This window comes from Temnothorax americanus, unplaced genomic scaffold, assembly GCF_048541705.1.
Source record: "Temnothorax americanus isolate GAGA-0224 unplaced genomic scaffold, ASM4854170v1 Scaffold33, whole genome shotgun sequence".
Classification (NCBI taxonomy): Eukaryota; Metazoa; Arthropoda; class Insecta; order Hymenoptera; family Formicidae; genus Temnothorax; species Temnothorax americanus.
In genome coordinates, this window is record NW_027509475.1 from 752,696 (window position 1) to 769,398 (window position 16,703).

The window sequence follows — 16,703 nt, forward strand, 5'->3', positions numbered from 1 at the left end:
TAGAAAAAATTGCGAGTGGGTAGCAGCGCTCCAGGAAGTAACGCTCCGGGGGAGGATGCCGAAAAGACGAAAGCCGCCGACGAAATTTAATCTCTTATGATAACATCCTTCTTAACGTTATCCATCATCGTGTGCCTTATTGTAAATGCAAGATAACTTCTTCTGCGAATGCGTACGCGTATGACTATCGTGACAGTTGATACGAACTTATTACGAGACGCGTATTACGCACGAAATAATGTTGGACAATTATTGATCGTTATATGCTTAAAGATGGAAGTTTCTGCATAACGTCAAGTTTTCACGTAAACTGCGAGATATATATTTTTCTGATTACATATATATGTCAAGTAAAATTTTATATAAATATAAGACGTCGTATTATACAAAGATTTGAAAGACTTTGACTTAATTCTCTTTGAAAATAAAATTCGCTGACAAGTAGCTTTCTTATATTCGGGATTAAACGTTGCAGCAAACGCTGCAAGCTACGTGTTCTTTGCTACGAGTACACGATAATTTCTCATTACAAAGAATTTATATACGTATATAAAGGGTTAACGTACTCGATGATCTCCCTGGCGGATTGCAGTGCCGGCGAAATTCACGCATCGCATGATTTTCTTGGTAAGGCAAGACGGTCGGTCGGTCGGTCGGTCGGGGCCCGGCCCCGGCCCCCGGCCCCGGCACAAGGTGTGGTTCGCCGCGACGTAACCGGCGTATAAACGCCGCACGGTTTCGGACGTAAGTGGTTTCCGGCTTTTTCGGTTTATAATCGGCCGGCGATTACCGAAGTAGCGTCCCGGGACCGGTCCCCGGGTGCCTACTGTTGTCCCCCTTTTCGTGCCCCTCGCCCCTCGCCCCCTCTCATCGTCGGGCACACCTCGGGCCGCGAGGGGGTGCGCGATCGGAGGAATAGCTCTTTCTCTCTACAGGGCCCTTCAACCACGATCAGATATACGTATACGTGGGCAGGCGAACGCTCACCTGATCCCTTATCTCACCTGATGCTGTATCGACACGGCGACACTTCCGACAGGACGAGTCTCTGACTAATCGAGGGCGATGAGGAGAAAAAATTGCCCGGGTGTGCCCGAGATGCTTGGCTACCAGCTACGCGGAAGTGCCCCCCACAGCGTGCGGGATCGTTCTGCTTTGACAATAGATTTCCTTGGATTTATTGAAATTGAGAGAAAAGGAGAGAGAATGTGCTCCATCACACAAAAATATTATCAATTATGAATTATATATGTTTAATCATATATTTTGCATACACACATATCATGGAATTTGATAGTGTCGCTGATATATTGAAATTTAATTTACTTTTCTCAGGATTACCGATGATAATCTATAATCATTCTAATCAATGATCAGAGAGAAACAGCCGAACATTGAATTTCTGATATTTCAAAGCGCGATCATTGAATGTCTCGCGGCGCAAATTGGAAGATCCGCGTTTCAAGAGTTCCCAAGAACTATCTATATCACGGCTTCCATGAAAGTGCGCGACATATCGTTTCCATCAAACTGCCAAGGTGGCAAGACTAATGGGGAGAGTTCCGACATTCGGTCAGAGAGAATCTCTCCATCGAAATACGGATGCTCGTAAACGCATCGAGTTCCTCAACATTGTAGCCTCTGAAAAATCCTACCTATCACTTTGAAGGGGCCTGTATCGGCTACCCGCGCCCACCGCCGGGTGGCCGTGTAGGTGTACGCAGAGAGAGATAGAAAGAGAGAGCTCTCGCGCTCGCGCGGCGGTGCGGGTAAGAGAGAACGAGCCGGGGGTAGGGTGGTTTAATCACGGGGGCTATCACAATCCCTAAGTGGGCTTCCTGCCCGCTTCGGAATTATAGATAATGTCAGATAATAATAACACACCCTGTAGGGGCAGGCTCCGGAGCCCACCAGAGGCAATAAGTATAAGGTAACCCGAGGTGGAAAGAGGGCGGCGGGGGGGGCGAGAGACGGGAGGGAGCCAGGCTGGCCGCTGGTGATGGTGGTGGCGACGGCGGCATTGCTGGTGGTGGTGGTGGTGGTATTAGTAGGAGGATAAGTATAGGCTGTGCGAGAGAAGCCAAGTGGGTTGAGGTGGACAGAGGTGGACGTAGGAGGTTGTCGAGGAGAGAAGAGGAGGAAGAGAAGAAAGAGAGAGAGAGAGGGAGAAAGAGAAAGAGAGAGAGAAAGACTTCGCTTCTTCCTCAGGGTTAGCCTTCTGGTAGAAGCTGGGAGTCGGGAGTCGGGCCCAGCAGTCTGGAGGCCCCATACGTGCCGGGCCACGGGGTCATCCGGGACCCCCGTTTCCCAGCCCCACCCTCTGCGCGCGTTCCCCCGACCCCCGTCCCGCCTGTCGCGCCCCCCATTACTTTTTCTTGCTTCTCGCTCCGCACACCTTCGGCGACCCCGCCACCTTCGCAACGCGGGATATCGCATAACGCGGTGTTCCCTCTACTTCTCTTTCTTCTTCTTCTTCTTCTTGACGTACAGCGTTTTCTCTTCTCTTTCTCGTTGAACGATCGACGATCCGGCGCGACGCGGCTCCTCTTCAAGTTTCCCGTCCGCAGAAACGCGCTCCGAGGTGCAAGGTTTTGACAGTTCTCTTCGGGTTTCTTTAAGACGGAGGGGGGCGGGAAGAAGCAACTAGGTGAAAGACAGGTGAGATTTCCGAGGAGATAATCGCCGCGCTCGTTGCCTCCGCTCGATGTGCATGCGAGACACAATGTGGACGTTCTTGTTGGATCGAGTCTGCGCGAATACCGGCGCCGGTGAGCAAACCGGCTGGGAATCTTCAATCGCGATAGCACAACGCAATGCGAACGCATTTTACGCTAGCTTCGCGGCCTTAATCGGCGGTTCTATCTCATCGCCTTCATTTTATCAGTATATGTGAAAATCGTAAAATTTGTTTCAATACATTATATTTTTTATAATACTAAATTGAGCCGCAAGTATAAAAAACATTATATTATATATAATTTATTATCTTTCCACAAATTATATTCTTATTCTAAAATTCTATAATCAGACAAATTTGTCGATTCGCTTTAATGACGTATTTCTTCTTCACTCTTTCTTTCGCACTCTCATCTGTCGTTCTAGTACCCTCGCCCGCGATTATCACCACGGCTTTTGTCCGACATTTATTCACCGTTTGAACACACGGAAGTGCAATTACACTCTGAAACCGGCTAGCGATTTCGTATTAATCGACGTCCTAGAAACTCACGCGATTCCAAGTCGAATTTCACGGGCCGCTCTCGTTTTTGCCCCGCTGACTCTCGAGCGCGCTCACGACCCTCCAGTTGCCCCGTTGCCCCACCTTTCTTGTCCCACACGAGAAATGCCATCAAAACACTTTACATCCCCGACGCCAGTCAGAGACGCCGTATTAATTAGCGCCGCAGAAACGCGATTAGACCGTGGCATTACGCCGCCCTTCGCTCACACACACACACACACACACACACACACACACACACACACCGCTACGTATGAGCGTGTATATATGCACGCATATACACCGTCCCTCGACGCGTAACGCGCGCCGTAACCCCCGCTATAAAGTGGCGATATGATATTCACCCGCCGACACCCCGGTTCGGGACACCCACTTTTCCGCGGACACCTGTTCATCCCTCCGACTCCGAATTCCATCTCTCTCTCTCTCTCTCTCTCTCTCTCTCTCTCTCTCTCGCTCTCGCTCTCGCTCTCGCTCCACCCCCTTTCACGTATCGCATTTTAAGCGAGTTACAACCCTCGAAAGAAATGGACGACCCTGCGCGAGAAGTAGCCCCCATGCGGTGACCCTTTTACCCTCTTCCGTCACGCATGCCTCTGACGGGATACAAAACGCAGTAGCCTGGGAGGGTACGGAGAACCCGCCGACACGGGGGGTGCACAGATGGGGGGCGTAGTTCCGCGACGATTTGCCGCCCCGCGTAAGTGCCGGTGTCTTCCTTACGTCGGCGTGCGCCTGTCGTTACACCGTTTTGTCTATGCTAACCCCCTGACACGGGGGTGAGAGGGGGCGTGGTACAAAATTGCAACGGCGGCCGGTGCAACGGTGGGTAATCGCCGCGGAATCGATGTTACATCCGTGGAATGAGGGTGCTAATATCGCCCGTTCTATTGTGACGATTATTACCGCTGGAAATTGGCCCATTGTCGTTTACGCGCGCGTTATGCACCATTTTTCGACCACTCCATACGTTCAATTCGCTACAATTCCGTAATCGCGTCTAATGAGGAGGAGAAAGAAAATTAGAAGCTTATATAAATCTTTTATAAATCCGCAAGTGTAATGCGAATCTTTAATCCATTGCATTTCGTTTGTGCATTTAGATATTTTTATGTATTATTTATTATTATTTGTATTTCGAATGTATCTGTAATCAGTGTATGATACATTAAGTATCGAATCTTTTCTCAAATCTAATTGTGAGACGAAAATTAAAGAAGAATGTCGAAACGCTCAAAATTTAATAATTATTATAAATATGATACATGAAAGTAATACATTTTAATTTCAAATTTAAATATATATATATATATATCGATCGAAAAATATTTAATACAAAAGATGCAATAAATAGTAATAGTTTTCTCTTTCACAAGCATGTTCTTTAAAAGTTTCATACAATAATTACATATCACCGAGTATTATGAGCTTTTGGAGAACACCCCGTTCTTCATTTCTGTTTCATTAAATAAAGATTTTTTAAACATATATTATGTATATAATTGTAACTATAATATTTGCAGCTTTAATATTTGCAACATTTATATATCCTGACATTTATGTTCGAGGCAGCAATTAAATAGTAATCTTTCGATGAACGGAAACCCGTCGATCGTCACTGCCGTCGGGATATTCTTCCAGCAGCGACAAGACTCGGCGATGCTCGACGGCAATCTCTGCCAAACCACGTTAATCCCCCCATAAGACCCGCTAACACAATTAGGACAACGCGAAACACAATTACCCTCGGCGGAGGCACCCCGTAGCCAAGCATCCCGGAATTACGAATCGACGAGAGAGAGAGAGAGAGAGAGAGAGGGGAGGGAGGAGAAGAGAAGGAAGGGATAAACGCGCGTTCGCTCACCACCCTGTCCTGCAATTTCAAACTCTCTTTCAGACGGTCCCCGAATTTAAGTCCAGCTATTGGACGCGAACTGGATTGCCGATAATACGCGCGTCTGACCAGACGGTCTAAATCCACTTGCCACTTGCACTCGCGCAAATCGTACGATTAAATGAATTTTTAAATGAACTTCAAACCTTCTCGTATATATCTGCAGCTACCGCAACTGTCCTACACTTATGTATCATAATGCAGTCCTGATTATACAATAATTAATAAAATAAACGAGATAAAAATCGTGATTGACAAAGAGACGATTAGATTAATGCCCTTTGACAAAATTTAAAGTATATTTCTGTTTTCGCCCCCGAAAATGTAGCGATCGCCCCTCGTCTCGCTCTTGAATCGCGGGAAACAGAAGAAATCCATCAAGCGCAATCTAGAGATCGCCGTCCCGTCGAGATTTTCCGGTATCCGGGCACGAGCAGCCCTAAGGGCAGCGGGTCCGATCGAGAAATCGCGCCGTCAGCGTCATCGCCGATGGACCGTGACGGTACCTGTTGTTAATAAAAACACGAGGTCAAACGTGCCGTAACGGGCGTCGTCGTCGCCGTCGCCCGCCGTCGCCGCCGTTCGGCGAGCGAGTCGAGGGTTTGGGGGTTGTGATTCCAACGGAGTGTACTCTGTCATGCGCCAGGTGCCGGCGGGATCGTCCGCGGGGGCGGGCGCGACGCTGGTGCGGATGCTGCGGAAATTTCTAACGGGTGTTCGGAACGGCGCGGCGCGGTGCGCGGCGGCTCGCCGTTCCCCCGTGTGCGGATGCCCCTTTGAATCGCGAAAATAAAACATTGACGAACGCTCGCGGCCGATACGAGCTTTTACACGCTAGTACACGCTGTGGTTATTTTTTATCACCATCCCCGGTACCCCGCGACCCTAACGCGACGTTAAAACACGTAAGCACAACCTTTTGAAAATTGAGGATCAACCCGGCGTTTCGCTGACGTGTACCTCAACGGGTTAAGTTATAAAGGAGAACGAGTACGAGCTACTGAACCGATATGTCGCGAGAAAGGACGGCTATTATGAATTTAAAGGTTTACAGATGGAAATGTTTACGTCGAAATATGTCTAAAAGGTTTTCCAAAGGCTTAAATCGTCTCGTAGCTAAGACAAACATCTTAAAGGATTAGAATATCTCTTAAACATTAAGAAAAAAACATCCTAAAGCATTACGTTGTCCTCTTAGAAGAGATTTAGAATATCTTTCAGTTATTTGTTACATCTGAAATTTGTGATATTCAAATATGAATAATATTGAAGTTTAAAGGAGTACTTGGCAAACGATAAGATGATAACAGCAAAGTGGCGAATACTTAGTTGACCAAGTATGGAAGGTGATAAGAACATAATGCGTTATGTCACGACGGTAAAAATCAGATATCGCAGCGGGAGCGCCTTTTTATCGAGGAAAAAAAAACCGGGCATGCCGCGAGAGTTTGAATATTCAAGCCTGGCATTCGAGCGCAAGCATGCGACGGAGGGGTTGCGTCCGCGGGGGTCGAAGGTTACGTGAAAGACGTCGGCGAGAGAGGGTGCAGCGCGCGCGCGCGGGGGTGGTCGGTCGAGATTGCGTGCGTTTACAAAGCAAATGGCTTGAAAATAACCGAGCGGCGTGCCCCGTGGGCGCCACGGGGAGAAAGCGCTCGCCGGGCGCGCAAGGGTGGTCCGAGGGTAAAACTGAAAGCGAGAAAGCGGAGGAGAAAAAGAGGAGGAATAAAACTGTACGAGTGAAGGGAGAGAAACAGAGGAAAGCAAAGAGGGCCTCCGAAGGGAGAGAAAGAGTGAGAGCGATGTGTTGTACGACGGGGAGAATCGAAGCCATCCCCCCGACGGCAGAGAATCGAGAAGAGGCCCGAGAGAGAGGGCGAGAGAGAAAGAGAAAGACAGAGAGAGAGACGGAGAGAGAGAGAGAGAGAGAGAGAGAGAGAGAGAGAGAGAGAGAGAGAGAGAGAGAGAGAGAGAGAGAGAGAGAGAGAGAATTGAACGCAGAGAAGAGGTGGGTATAATCGATGCGGACATGTGCAGTTCCCTCGGGGGTAGCAACCCCTAACTCGCCAAACCTATTTATACAACAATACCCGGTACAGCCCTCCCTTCCCCCTGTAAACCACCCTCACGGTGGACCGCCGTGGCTGCTGTTGCTGTTGCTGCACACTCCACCGCCCCTGCGCGTACACCCCCCTCCTCCCCCTTCCCGCGCCCGCCGCCCACGAACCTTCTCTCTGTTGCCTTCGGTTTATAATCAACCCCTCTTTTTGCCCTTCCCGCTCGCACTCGTTCGCGGCTCTCGCTCGCGCGTACGTCGGCCAACCCCTCGACACGAGCGGTTTATCTTGGGGCCCGCGCGAGACCGGAGCTGGTATTTTAAATAGCAAATACTTATCTCGTCGACGAGGGGCGGGCAAGCGCCCTGATAAGCGGGTCGAGAGGGTGCAAGCGCGTATGGGACGATTAGGGTGGGAAATCGTCAAGAAACCGGGGGGGGGGTGTGAGAGATATTTCCTTGAACGCGAGGAGAGTTCTTGACGTCATTTTTATTCATCTACTTAGATTTCACACGTGGATATACTTTTCCCGACTCGCCGCCTTTTCACTCGCGTGATAATTTAATTTTTGGCAATATATATCATTCTTTTCATCATTAGTAATATTATCTATTAATATTCAATACCATTGCTGTTATATTATGAATATGATTACTATTCCGTGTGTAATTATTGCGTTGCTGTTATTACCAATTAAATACAATTATTGTCGCAAGCATTATTTGCCTTTAAAACGAATTGTTCATGGCAATTTGTCGATTGTAAATTGTGATAATAAATTCAAATTCACAAGAATACCTGTAAAATGATGTGATTTCCTCCCCTCTAATACTCGAATGATCAATTTAATTAACCCCTCCGCTTGAACAACTGATGCGGATGAGCGGAAGATCGTACGCGTATAAATGCGATTGGCAAAGCACTCATCTCCGCGAGAGCGGAGCTTTATACCGTTCCAGAAAATCACGCCGGAAAAATGCGCGTGTTCTACAGACGGTGATAAAGGCGAGCGATACGCGCATTTGCATGCATGTATGGTAATAAGAATGCTGACAAGGGCCGCCGCATTTATGTCGAGGCAGCCGTATGCATGCATGTATATATGCACTCCGTATACAAGGAGGCACAACAATTCTGATAACGAGAGGATAAAAATTCGTGGAGGGGGAGAAGCGGGGGCGCTATCATCAAGCTTCGTTGAATTGTTGAAACGTATCTTTGATCTGTGACGTAAATAGAAAAAGTGTCTCTTGTAAAGAGACATTTTGATCTAGCTTAACGTAATCGCGATTATTCCCAGCTTATTGTAATCACGATTAGTCCTAGCTTAGCATAATCGTGATTATTCTTAAAAGGCCAAAGTAAATATCACTATTTTTTATAAATAGTAAAAATAAGTCGCCGGGTTGTACAAATTACACGACTAGCTATTAAATTTAAGGTCTACGCTATATCGACGACGCGACGTCCGCATCGATGTGCCTACGTTGAGATAATTTCATTTCGTGCGTGACGACTCAAATTCTTCTCGGGCAATTTTCGAAACGTCCCGGAATTTTTCAAGAAACCCGAAAATCTCTTCGAGACACGGATCTTCAACGTCAACACGGTGACGCGTGAAGCCGACAGCCTACGACGAGCAACAAACACGCGGTCGGAATACCTTTGTCTACGTCCGCGTTTATCCCGATCCGAAGAAGAGAGAGAGACAGAGAGAAATAGAAAGGAAATACACCGCGCATGTATAGAGAAAGGCACGCTCGCTTTCGCGTTCACGAGGACGTCACACGTGGAGCTTGGAGGCTTAATCCACGGAAGAAAAGAGGCGAACCTATCGGCCGTTGCGACGCGTAAGACTGCGGGCAGCTTGGACGGCTTGTGGAACGCGCAGGTAATCCGGATTTTGGATTAGCCTAAGCCCAGACGAAACGCCAGGAGGTCGTCCATCCGTCTGCCTGCCTGAACGGACTTCTGGTCTGTATCTACCCCGCCCGAGTCCCCTTCGCCCTCCCTCCGTCGTAGTCGAGCGTTCGCTCGAAAGGAGACGGAAATAAGTACGAGCATCGTGTCACGAGCGCTTCTCCTCGTCGTTCGCGACGACAACGTCGCCACTCGACGTCTCCATTGTGCCGTCTCCGTTCTCCCGCGGATCGCCGTCATCCGACTCGTATATATCACCCCGAATTCGTAAGGAATCCCAGAAGAAAGAGACGCACGCGAGCCAAGGAGCCCGGGGATTCCATCAGAGATGACGCGACTTCATGCGTGGGACGTACGGTATCATTGGAGAAATAAAGTGGACGACACTATCGCGATCGTACGGTCGTTGAATCTGTCACGCTAATGTCTCCGGCGACTCTTTTCGTCTTTTTTTCCTTTTTTTCTAAAGACTCGTAAAAGAGTTGGCGAAATGTTTGCGATCGAGAAACTCGTCAAGAAGCACTGTTGTAATAAAAATCGTTAGATTCCTTAAATAAAAAATGTAACGAACATTTGGATAAATGTAATGAAGATTACTAACCATTAATTTTTATATGTTAAAAAGAAAGTAAGTTGTATATATAAGAAGGTGCGCATGTATAGACTTGTATATTAATTTCATTAGTCTAATTTCGAGAGTCTTAGGTCCATTTATATCAACATAGGTTAATTTTAATCTTGGTTTAACTTACCTTTCATCTTTTCTAGTTCTATAATAAGAGTTAGAAAAAGATGGAAAGTAAGTTAAACCGAGACAATCTACATTGATAGAAATGGACATTATAAAGAGTTAATGTCAATATAAACTGTGTCTGCGCGATTTTGAAACTGTATAATCTGTATCAAAACGACAGACCTTAAAATCGATCTGTTCGCGTCGTAACCAACCGATGGCTTCTTCAAAGCAAATATGTTTCAGGGAAGAACTTGAAGGACGGCGAGATTCGCGGTCGGCGCTGCCGACGATCGGAGGGGTGGTCCCGGGGGTCAATTCGAAGCTACGCCGCGTTAATTCGAGCCTGCGACGAAGGCGCCCGCGGTAAGTGGGGCGTGATTTGTATGGCCTCCTTGCATAATGATGACAGACCGAAGGGGGGCTCGTTTTGCGACACGTGCGCGAACACGTGAGCGAGTCGGCGGAGCGCGTTCGACTGTGACACGTCGGCCGCTTGGCCCTTGGCCCTGGAGCCCATCGCCGCCACCCCTTGGGAGCCCCTCTTCATCGTCCTGCTCTACATATCTCCTCGAACGTACATATCTCTCGGACGGGTAGATAAGCATCGATGAATGTATAGCCGGTATTATATCGATAATAAAGATAACATTCGCGTTGCAGCTCGCGTCGCCGCGAAAGTTATATATTCCGCGAGAATGGCTTTAAATATAAAATAGACAATCTGCGCGTGTAGAAATCTGGAAAGCGTCAAATATCATATTAGAAAAACTTAGATATTGATAATACGGGCAGGAAAGAGTTTGTCGGCGAAATAGTCGTGTTAATAAATGACGAACATTAATTACCATATATAATAGCCGAAAGTCAAATTAATTCATAAATAAAAAATTTTGTTGTCGCTCACGAAATTATTTATTGTAATAATATAATTAAGTAAAGTTCAACGTGTATAATAACAAGCCATTAATTAATAGCGCAAGAAAATTTCACTTGTTTCATTTGCTTCTGTATAATAATTCAAATTCCGAAATAATGATATGGCAACAAAAAATTGCAACAAAATTCTGTGGAACATTATCAGATTTTTATTCTGCCGATGTGTGCAATAAAAATCTAACAAAATCTCACAGAATTTTGTCGCAATTGCCGTAATTTCGGTAACACGCGCGGTATATTCAGGTATATACAATAAGAGCGCGTAAGAATGTCGGCCGGCTTGCCTCGGCGCTCTCGTTTTCTTGCTCCGTGTAAACGAGGGTAATAGAAGAACACAAAGATACGCGAGGGCCGGGGGTGCGAACCCCCCGGGACGGTTTGTCCCTGCAGGACTCCCACGGGAGGCCGTGGTAGTTCCTGGGGCACGGAGGCGGGCCGCACATCTGTCGAATCTCCCGAGAGATATCCCGCGGAAGACGCGCGTATTACACGGGACGCCGACGCCTCCGTCGACGTCATTACAACGCGCGTTACATGTGCTCCTCGCTTCTCCAGCTAGATTACACCCCAAACTTTCGCCACATGGACAGTTAAAGCGGGTGGCGCCTAAAAATTCTCCGGAGGGAACAAAGCGCTTTTAACGACGTTAAATTATTTCGCGAAGGCATGTATATATGGGTGAAAAAAGGTTGTTGACAGAATTATAACTTGCCTCGCTGAAGATGTTCAAGTATGTATAATGCGTATGTATAAAGGAATCAAATAGAAACATTGTACTTCCTTAAAAAAAAAAAGGTTTCAAAAATAAAGAAAACAGAAATGAGAGAGACAACTGACGTTCGTTAGAGCAACGCACTAAGAAAAAAATATTTAAGTCCAAAAAAATATTTATTAGGTGTGGCTCTTAATTTATTTAAATAAAAATATCTAATTTTAAATAAATATGTGTATTATACACTGAAAAAAAAAATAGTTAGATTCAAGAGACAATTTTTCACATATATAGTACCAATGGCCTTATTTACTTAATATAATCACATATTTATATATATATATATATATATATATATATATGTATATATATTTAGAATTAGATATTTTTACTTAAATTAAATAAATAAGGCCATTGGTACTATGTAAAAAAATATTTTCTTGGATCTAACTACTTTTTTTTTCAGTGTATATTAAATAAATAAGCTATTAGGAGTCACCTAAATAAATATTTTTTTGGATCTAAAATTTTTTTTTCTTAAGCGCAAAGTTTCCGGAGACATCGGTTCGTTAAAATAAACAGGCAAGTTTATTTTAGACTTTTGAAATATCGTTATAGATTTTTAGATTCTTGAAGAAATTTCGGCGCCCTCGCTCGCGAAACAAAATCTCGTTACCGTTCGTGCGCAGCCGTAAACTGCGACATGGGACCACCACCGACTCTGTGCACACACTTAGCGGGTGCACTTGCAACAAGCACCGGGGGTAGGAGCTTGTGTATACACGATGTGTATATACGCGAAACACATGGGGACATGCACGCGGCGGCATCGTTGGCGGCCCCAGCGGGGCCGTGTCGCGGGGATACGACGCGGAGAACGTCCGTTCGTACCCCCCGGGGGGTCGCACAGAAACACATCAAAATCGAATTCACCAGATGTCCAGGCCGATGCGAGAGGCGCACCCTTCTCTCTTTCCCTTATACCTCGGGACACAAGGATGTCGCGTCCGCTAACGACGTTCGGGGCGACGTCGGTCGCAGATGCGTTTACGACCGGCGATTTGGGGAAGGAAAAGGATTCGACTTGCCACCTGAGCTCGTCCGCTCTTCGGCAAGGCCATCTTTCTCTGAGAGAAAAAAAAGGGAAAAAAAGAAGGCGAAAGTACCTTAGAAATTGACATCGATATAAATAGTAATTTATCTAATACAGTAATTAATAACAACTTGCTTTGATGAATAAAAGATTCGTTGGAACTTGTAATCCCGAAATTTTTCACTTAAAGATATACATGATTTTATGAATTGTGATTATAAAGTCTTTTTAGATAATTTATCAATTTCTCTCTTTTTCTCTTTAGAGTGCCTTAAATAATGTACACTTTGTTAATGCACATATTTAAATCTTTTGAGAATATATTATTTAAAGTAGTTTTACGAGAGAGACAGAGGTAGAGAAAGAGAGAGAGATTTATAAACTAGAATTTAATTGAATACCATTTGAATATATAATTATCGATTTAATATCAATAAAGTTTCATATCATGAAAACAGAAAAGGGAGAGAGTATAGAAATTATTTTTAATAAATATAAATCACATGCAAAATAAGAAATACTGGATAATGTAAATGCCGTGTTTAACGAAATTTCAGCGGAATTTCAACGATGGATTTGCAAGCGTGGGACGTGGCGTCGTTGTTGCAATTCCGTTACGTCATCATACGCGGCGAGCGTGTATGTACCTGCTTTTCGCTTTGAATTTTTTCGCGCACGTCATTCCGGTATTTAGCCGGATTGCCTTTTGAATAAGTCCGCAACGCGCTTTTTGACGCGCAAAAAAAGCGCTGTGCGAACCGGCCGACGCGACGTATGTAGGTACGCACACACACCCCCACACACACACGCGCGCGCGCGCGCGCATTTAGCGTGTGGCGTAACGTAATGCAGCGTAATGTGGCACACTTGATTGGCGGCAATATAAACGCGACAATTGTGTGTGTGTGTGCACGCCGAGAGCTTCGCCCAAAAGCGTATGCAAATATACATACGCAAGAAAACTGACACAATTCATAAACTGTACCCCGCCTCTCTCGGATATACCCCGAGAAAAATTGATTTCACAATCAGTTCAAAACGGCGCAGTTGTCTCGCCGAATTTCTCTCGTCGCGCGCACGACGCGCAGAGATTTCATCTTTTCAAACGGGCGAGTCATCTTTGCCACTTGATACCGACGATCACTTTGCCACCTTTGACAACCAATAATTTCCTCGTCCCGCTGAAGGAGCGATCTGACGCCGCGCGCTAGTAACAAGTTATGATAAACTGTCTTCGGCGGGGTTTCTCGGTTCGCCGATACGTGTGACGAATTCGCGCGGCGAAGTATCGCGTCGCAGCTCATTAGGGACAATGCTACTGAAATCGTCGTGACGCCGAACGACGTCTGTCGACGGCGATAATACACATCGAAAGACGGAAATCGAAGACGGTGACACCGGTACGACAGGCGCTAATAAAAAAAAAAAAAAAAAAACGTAAATGGTCACTTACCTCACTTAACTTCCGTCGTCGGGCGATTTCTTGCTGCCGTCTATCGTTATCGATATCTGATCGCTGTTACACACACGGATACGCTTTCCTAATTAGCATAAATCAAAGGATCCGTCGCGCCAATGATATCGCCAATCTTGATCGACCGACCGCAATCAAGATCAACTGCTATTGGCGCGACAGGCGAACAGATAAAGAGATTAGGCCCGTTAGATTTTGCGAATAATTCGGCTGCGCTGCAAATCGTCGAAAAGAAAGATATCTACACAAATTAGTATTTTTAATTTTTTAAATTAGTAGGTATATTTTAATTTAATTTCTTATGTCCATTTCTACCAATGTTAGATTTTAACTTTAATTTTGGTTTAACTTACATTTTATTTTTTTTCTAATTCTCAGAAAAAGATAAAGATCAAATTAAACGGAGATTAAAGTTAATCTACATTGGCAGAAATGGATATTAATTGCCTAATTCTTTTTTTATAGATCGTGATTGAGGCAGATGTCGATTTATCGGATGAAACGTTCTTACGCGAAACAAAAGAGGAGTTTGCGCGATATATCAAATTGTTCGTCTAAGCAATCAACCGGACAACACACTCTCCTCCGTCCTTCTACGTAACGTCATTCGCTCAGCCGAAGGAAAAGCGTCGCGCGGCGGTCAGAAGGAAATGAAATGCACAGCTCCGCATACGGAAATACGAGGTGGTTTATTATAATAGTATTTATAATCGTTATGCGTCGCGGCGGCGCATCTCTTTCCCGATCTGCCTTACTCTCGGTGTTGTTGCGTCACAATACACATATATATACTATATATATTTTTTTTCTTACTTCCGATGGCGTTCGTGGAGTAAGTCCAGCCGTCTCGCGCAAATCGCTACGCGCGCGCATTTTAAGCAAAGAGAGAGAATAGAACGTGTTTTTTTTTCTGCGTGTTCCTCGTGTGTATTTACATCGATCTCGCCGCTCTTAACAGATACAAATTACACGTTTCCTATTTATATTTATACTTTAATGATAATATTAGTACAGCGTGTCTCCATCAAGTGTGTGGGATACGTGTATCCGTGTATCTGTTCGTATGCACGTATGACGTTGCAAGTGTAAGAGTGTGTGTGTACGTGTCTAGCGACCGGTGTACGCGTGTCTTTATCAGGTGTACAACAGCAGATATCTACAGGGTGTCTCCAAAGTAACGTCGAGAAAAGAAATAATCAACAGGGAAGGGTACAATATTACACGATAGGGACCTCTTCGAATTTTATACACAATAATAATAATAATCAATAATTAATAATATTAATAATAATAATGAAAATAATAACGTCGCGGCGCCGGGAGATGCCGTAATCAATAGAGATAATAAGCGTCGACCGTGCGTCGACGACAATAACCGTGAATCGAGGCGCGCGGACAAACGCTTCCGTGTCCGTAATATCTTACATAAAGAACGAGTCGATTTCACGACGACTCGATCGCGATCACGATCGCAACGCGAAACGGAAAGAATGGGGAGGACAGGGATGAAAAGGAATGGAAACGGAAAAACCGGAGGTGGGGAAGGAAAAGCAACGAAGCGCCGAGCCTCCCGTTGTCCTCCGGACTCGAAATCGCCGCAGCACCCGTCGTGGCCGTAGTCGCCGTCGCCGTCGCCGTCGCCGTCGCCGTCGCCGTCGCCGTTTCATCGCTCTCGCGCTTTCGACGACGCGCGCTCTCGCGATCCTCCGTATTTTAGGCGCGCGGGCGGAATTGTTATTATCATAAAAGAGACGTTAATTAAAACTCGTACTACCAGGCGAGCCCTTCGCTCTGCATCTGGTGCGGCTCCAGGAACCCGCCGCCCGCGACCCCGCCGCCACCGCCGCCGCCGCCGCCGCCTGGACCGCCGCCGTTCCCGCCGCCGCCGCTCGGATTACCTTGCCCTCCACCTGGGAACAAGCGAACGCGCACGGCGTCGATGCCAATTAAGATTTAAATCCCGCAGCGTGCAGAGCAACGCGACGCGACGGACCCGACCCGGCCGAGCCGATATGTGGCCGGAAGTCCCGTGAAAGTCGGCGAGACAATCCGCCGCCGGCGGTTTATAAATATTAACGCGCGCGATCTCCGATAGCCGCGATACGCTTTATTATATTTCGTCGTTGTGACATTTTGTAAAACGCCTACTCTCCAACTGCCACCGGCTTTTTTTTGTCTTATCTACTGCGCGCATGCCATATCCATCGTACGAAGTCGGCGAATAAAAGCCTCGATCGGCTTGGAACAGCGATAAAAGTTTTTAAGCAACTTCAATCGTAAAAAAAAAAGATACGAATTGTTCCGCATTCGAAACCGGAGATTCTTGAATATCTTGAGATTCTTGAAAGTTTCGAACATCCGGAAAATCTCATCACATATTCGAGCCAATCCGATGCGATTTAATGTACCTTGAATCCATCGATAGTTCTGAAACTCGAATATTATCATTATCCCATTATTCCTTGCAGGCATTATATACGTAACATTTGTGCTGTCATACATTTTAACGAATAAAAGTTTCCGCGTTGCGAAATTCTCAAACTTGGCCTCGGGCTATCAGAAGCCAACGTTAGCCACGTTAGCCGCGTTAAACGCGCTCCTTTATTAAGTACCATGATTATTAATGCGACTATCGTTAAA

The 16,703-nt window shown here is 45.9% G+C and overlaps 1 protein-coding gene across 8 annotated transcripts in view; it reads right to left on the reverse strand.

The window, feature by feature from the left end:
* Nucleotides 1-14,733: 14,733 nt before the first annotated feature.
* Lim1 (LIM homeobox 1) overlaps nucleotides 14,734-16,703 on the reverse strand; it is a 44,915-nt gene continuing 42,945 nt past the window's right edge. For 7 of the 8 annotated variants that reach the window (XM_077413381.1, XM_077413380.1, XM_077413378.1 and 4 more), the window contains one exon: nucleotides 14,734-15,973. In XM_077413381.1, the coding sequence (XP_077269507.1) occupies nucleotides 15,834-15,973 (140 nt within the window). In that variant the 3' untranslated portion in view covers nucleotides 14,734-15,833. The other variant, XM_077413382.1, reaches the window with a different exon arrangement.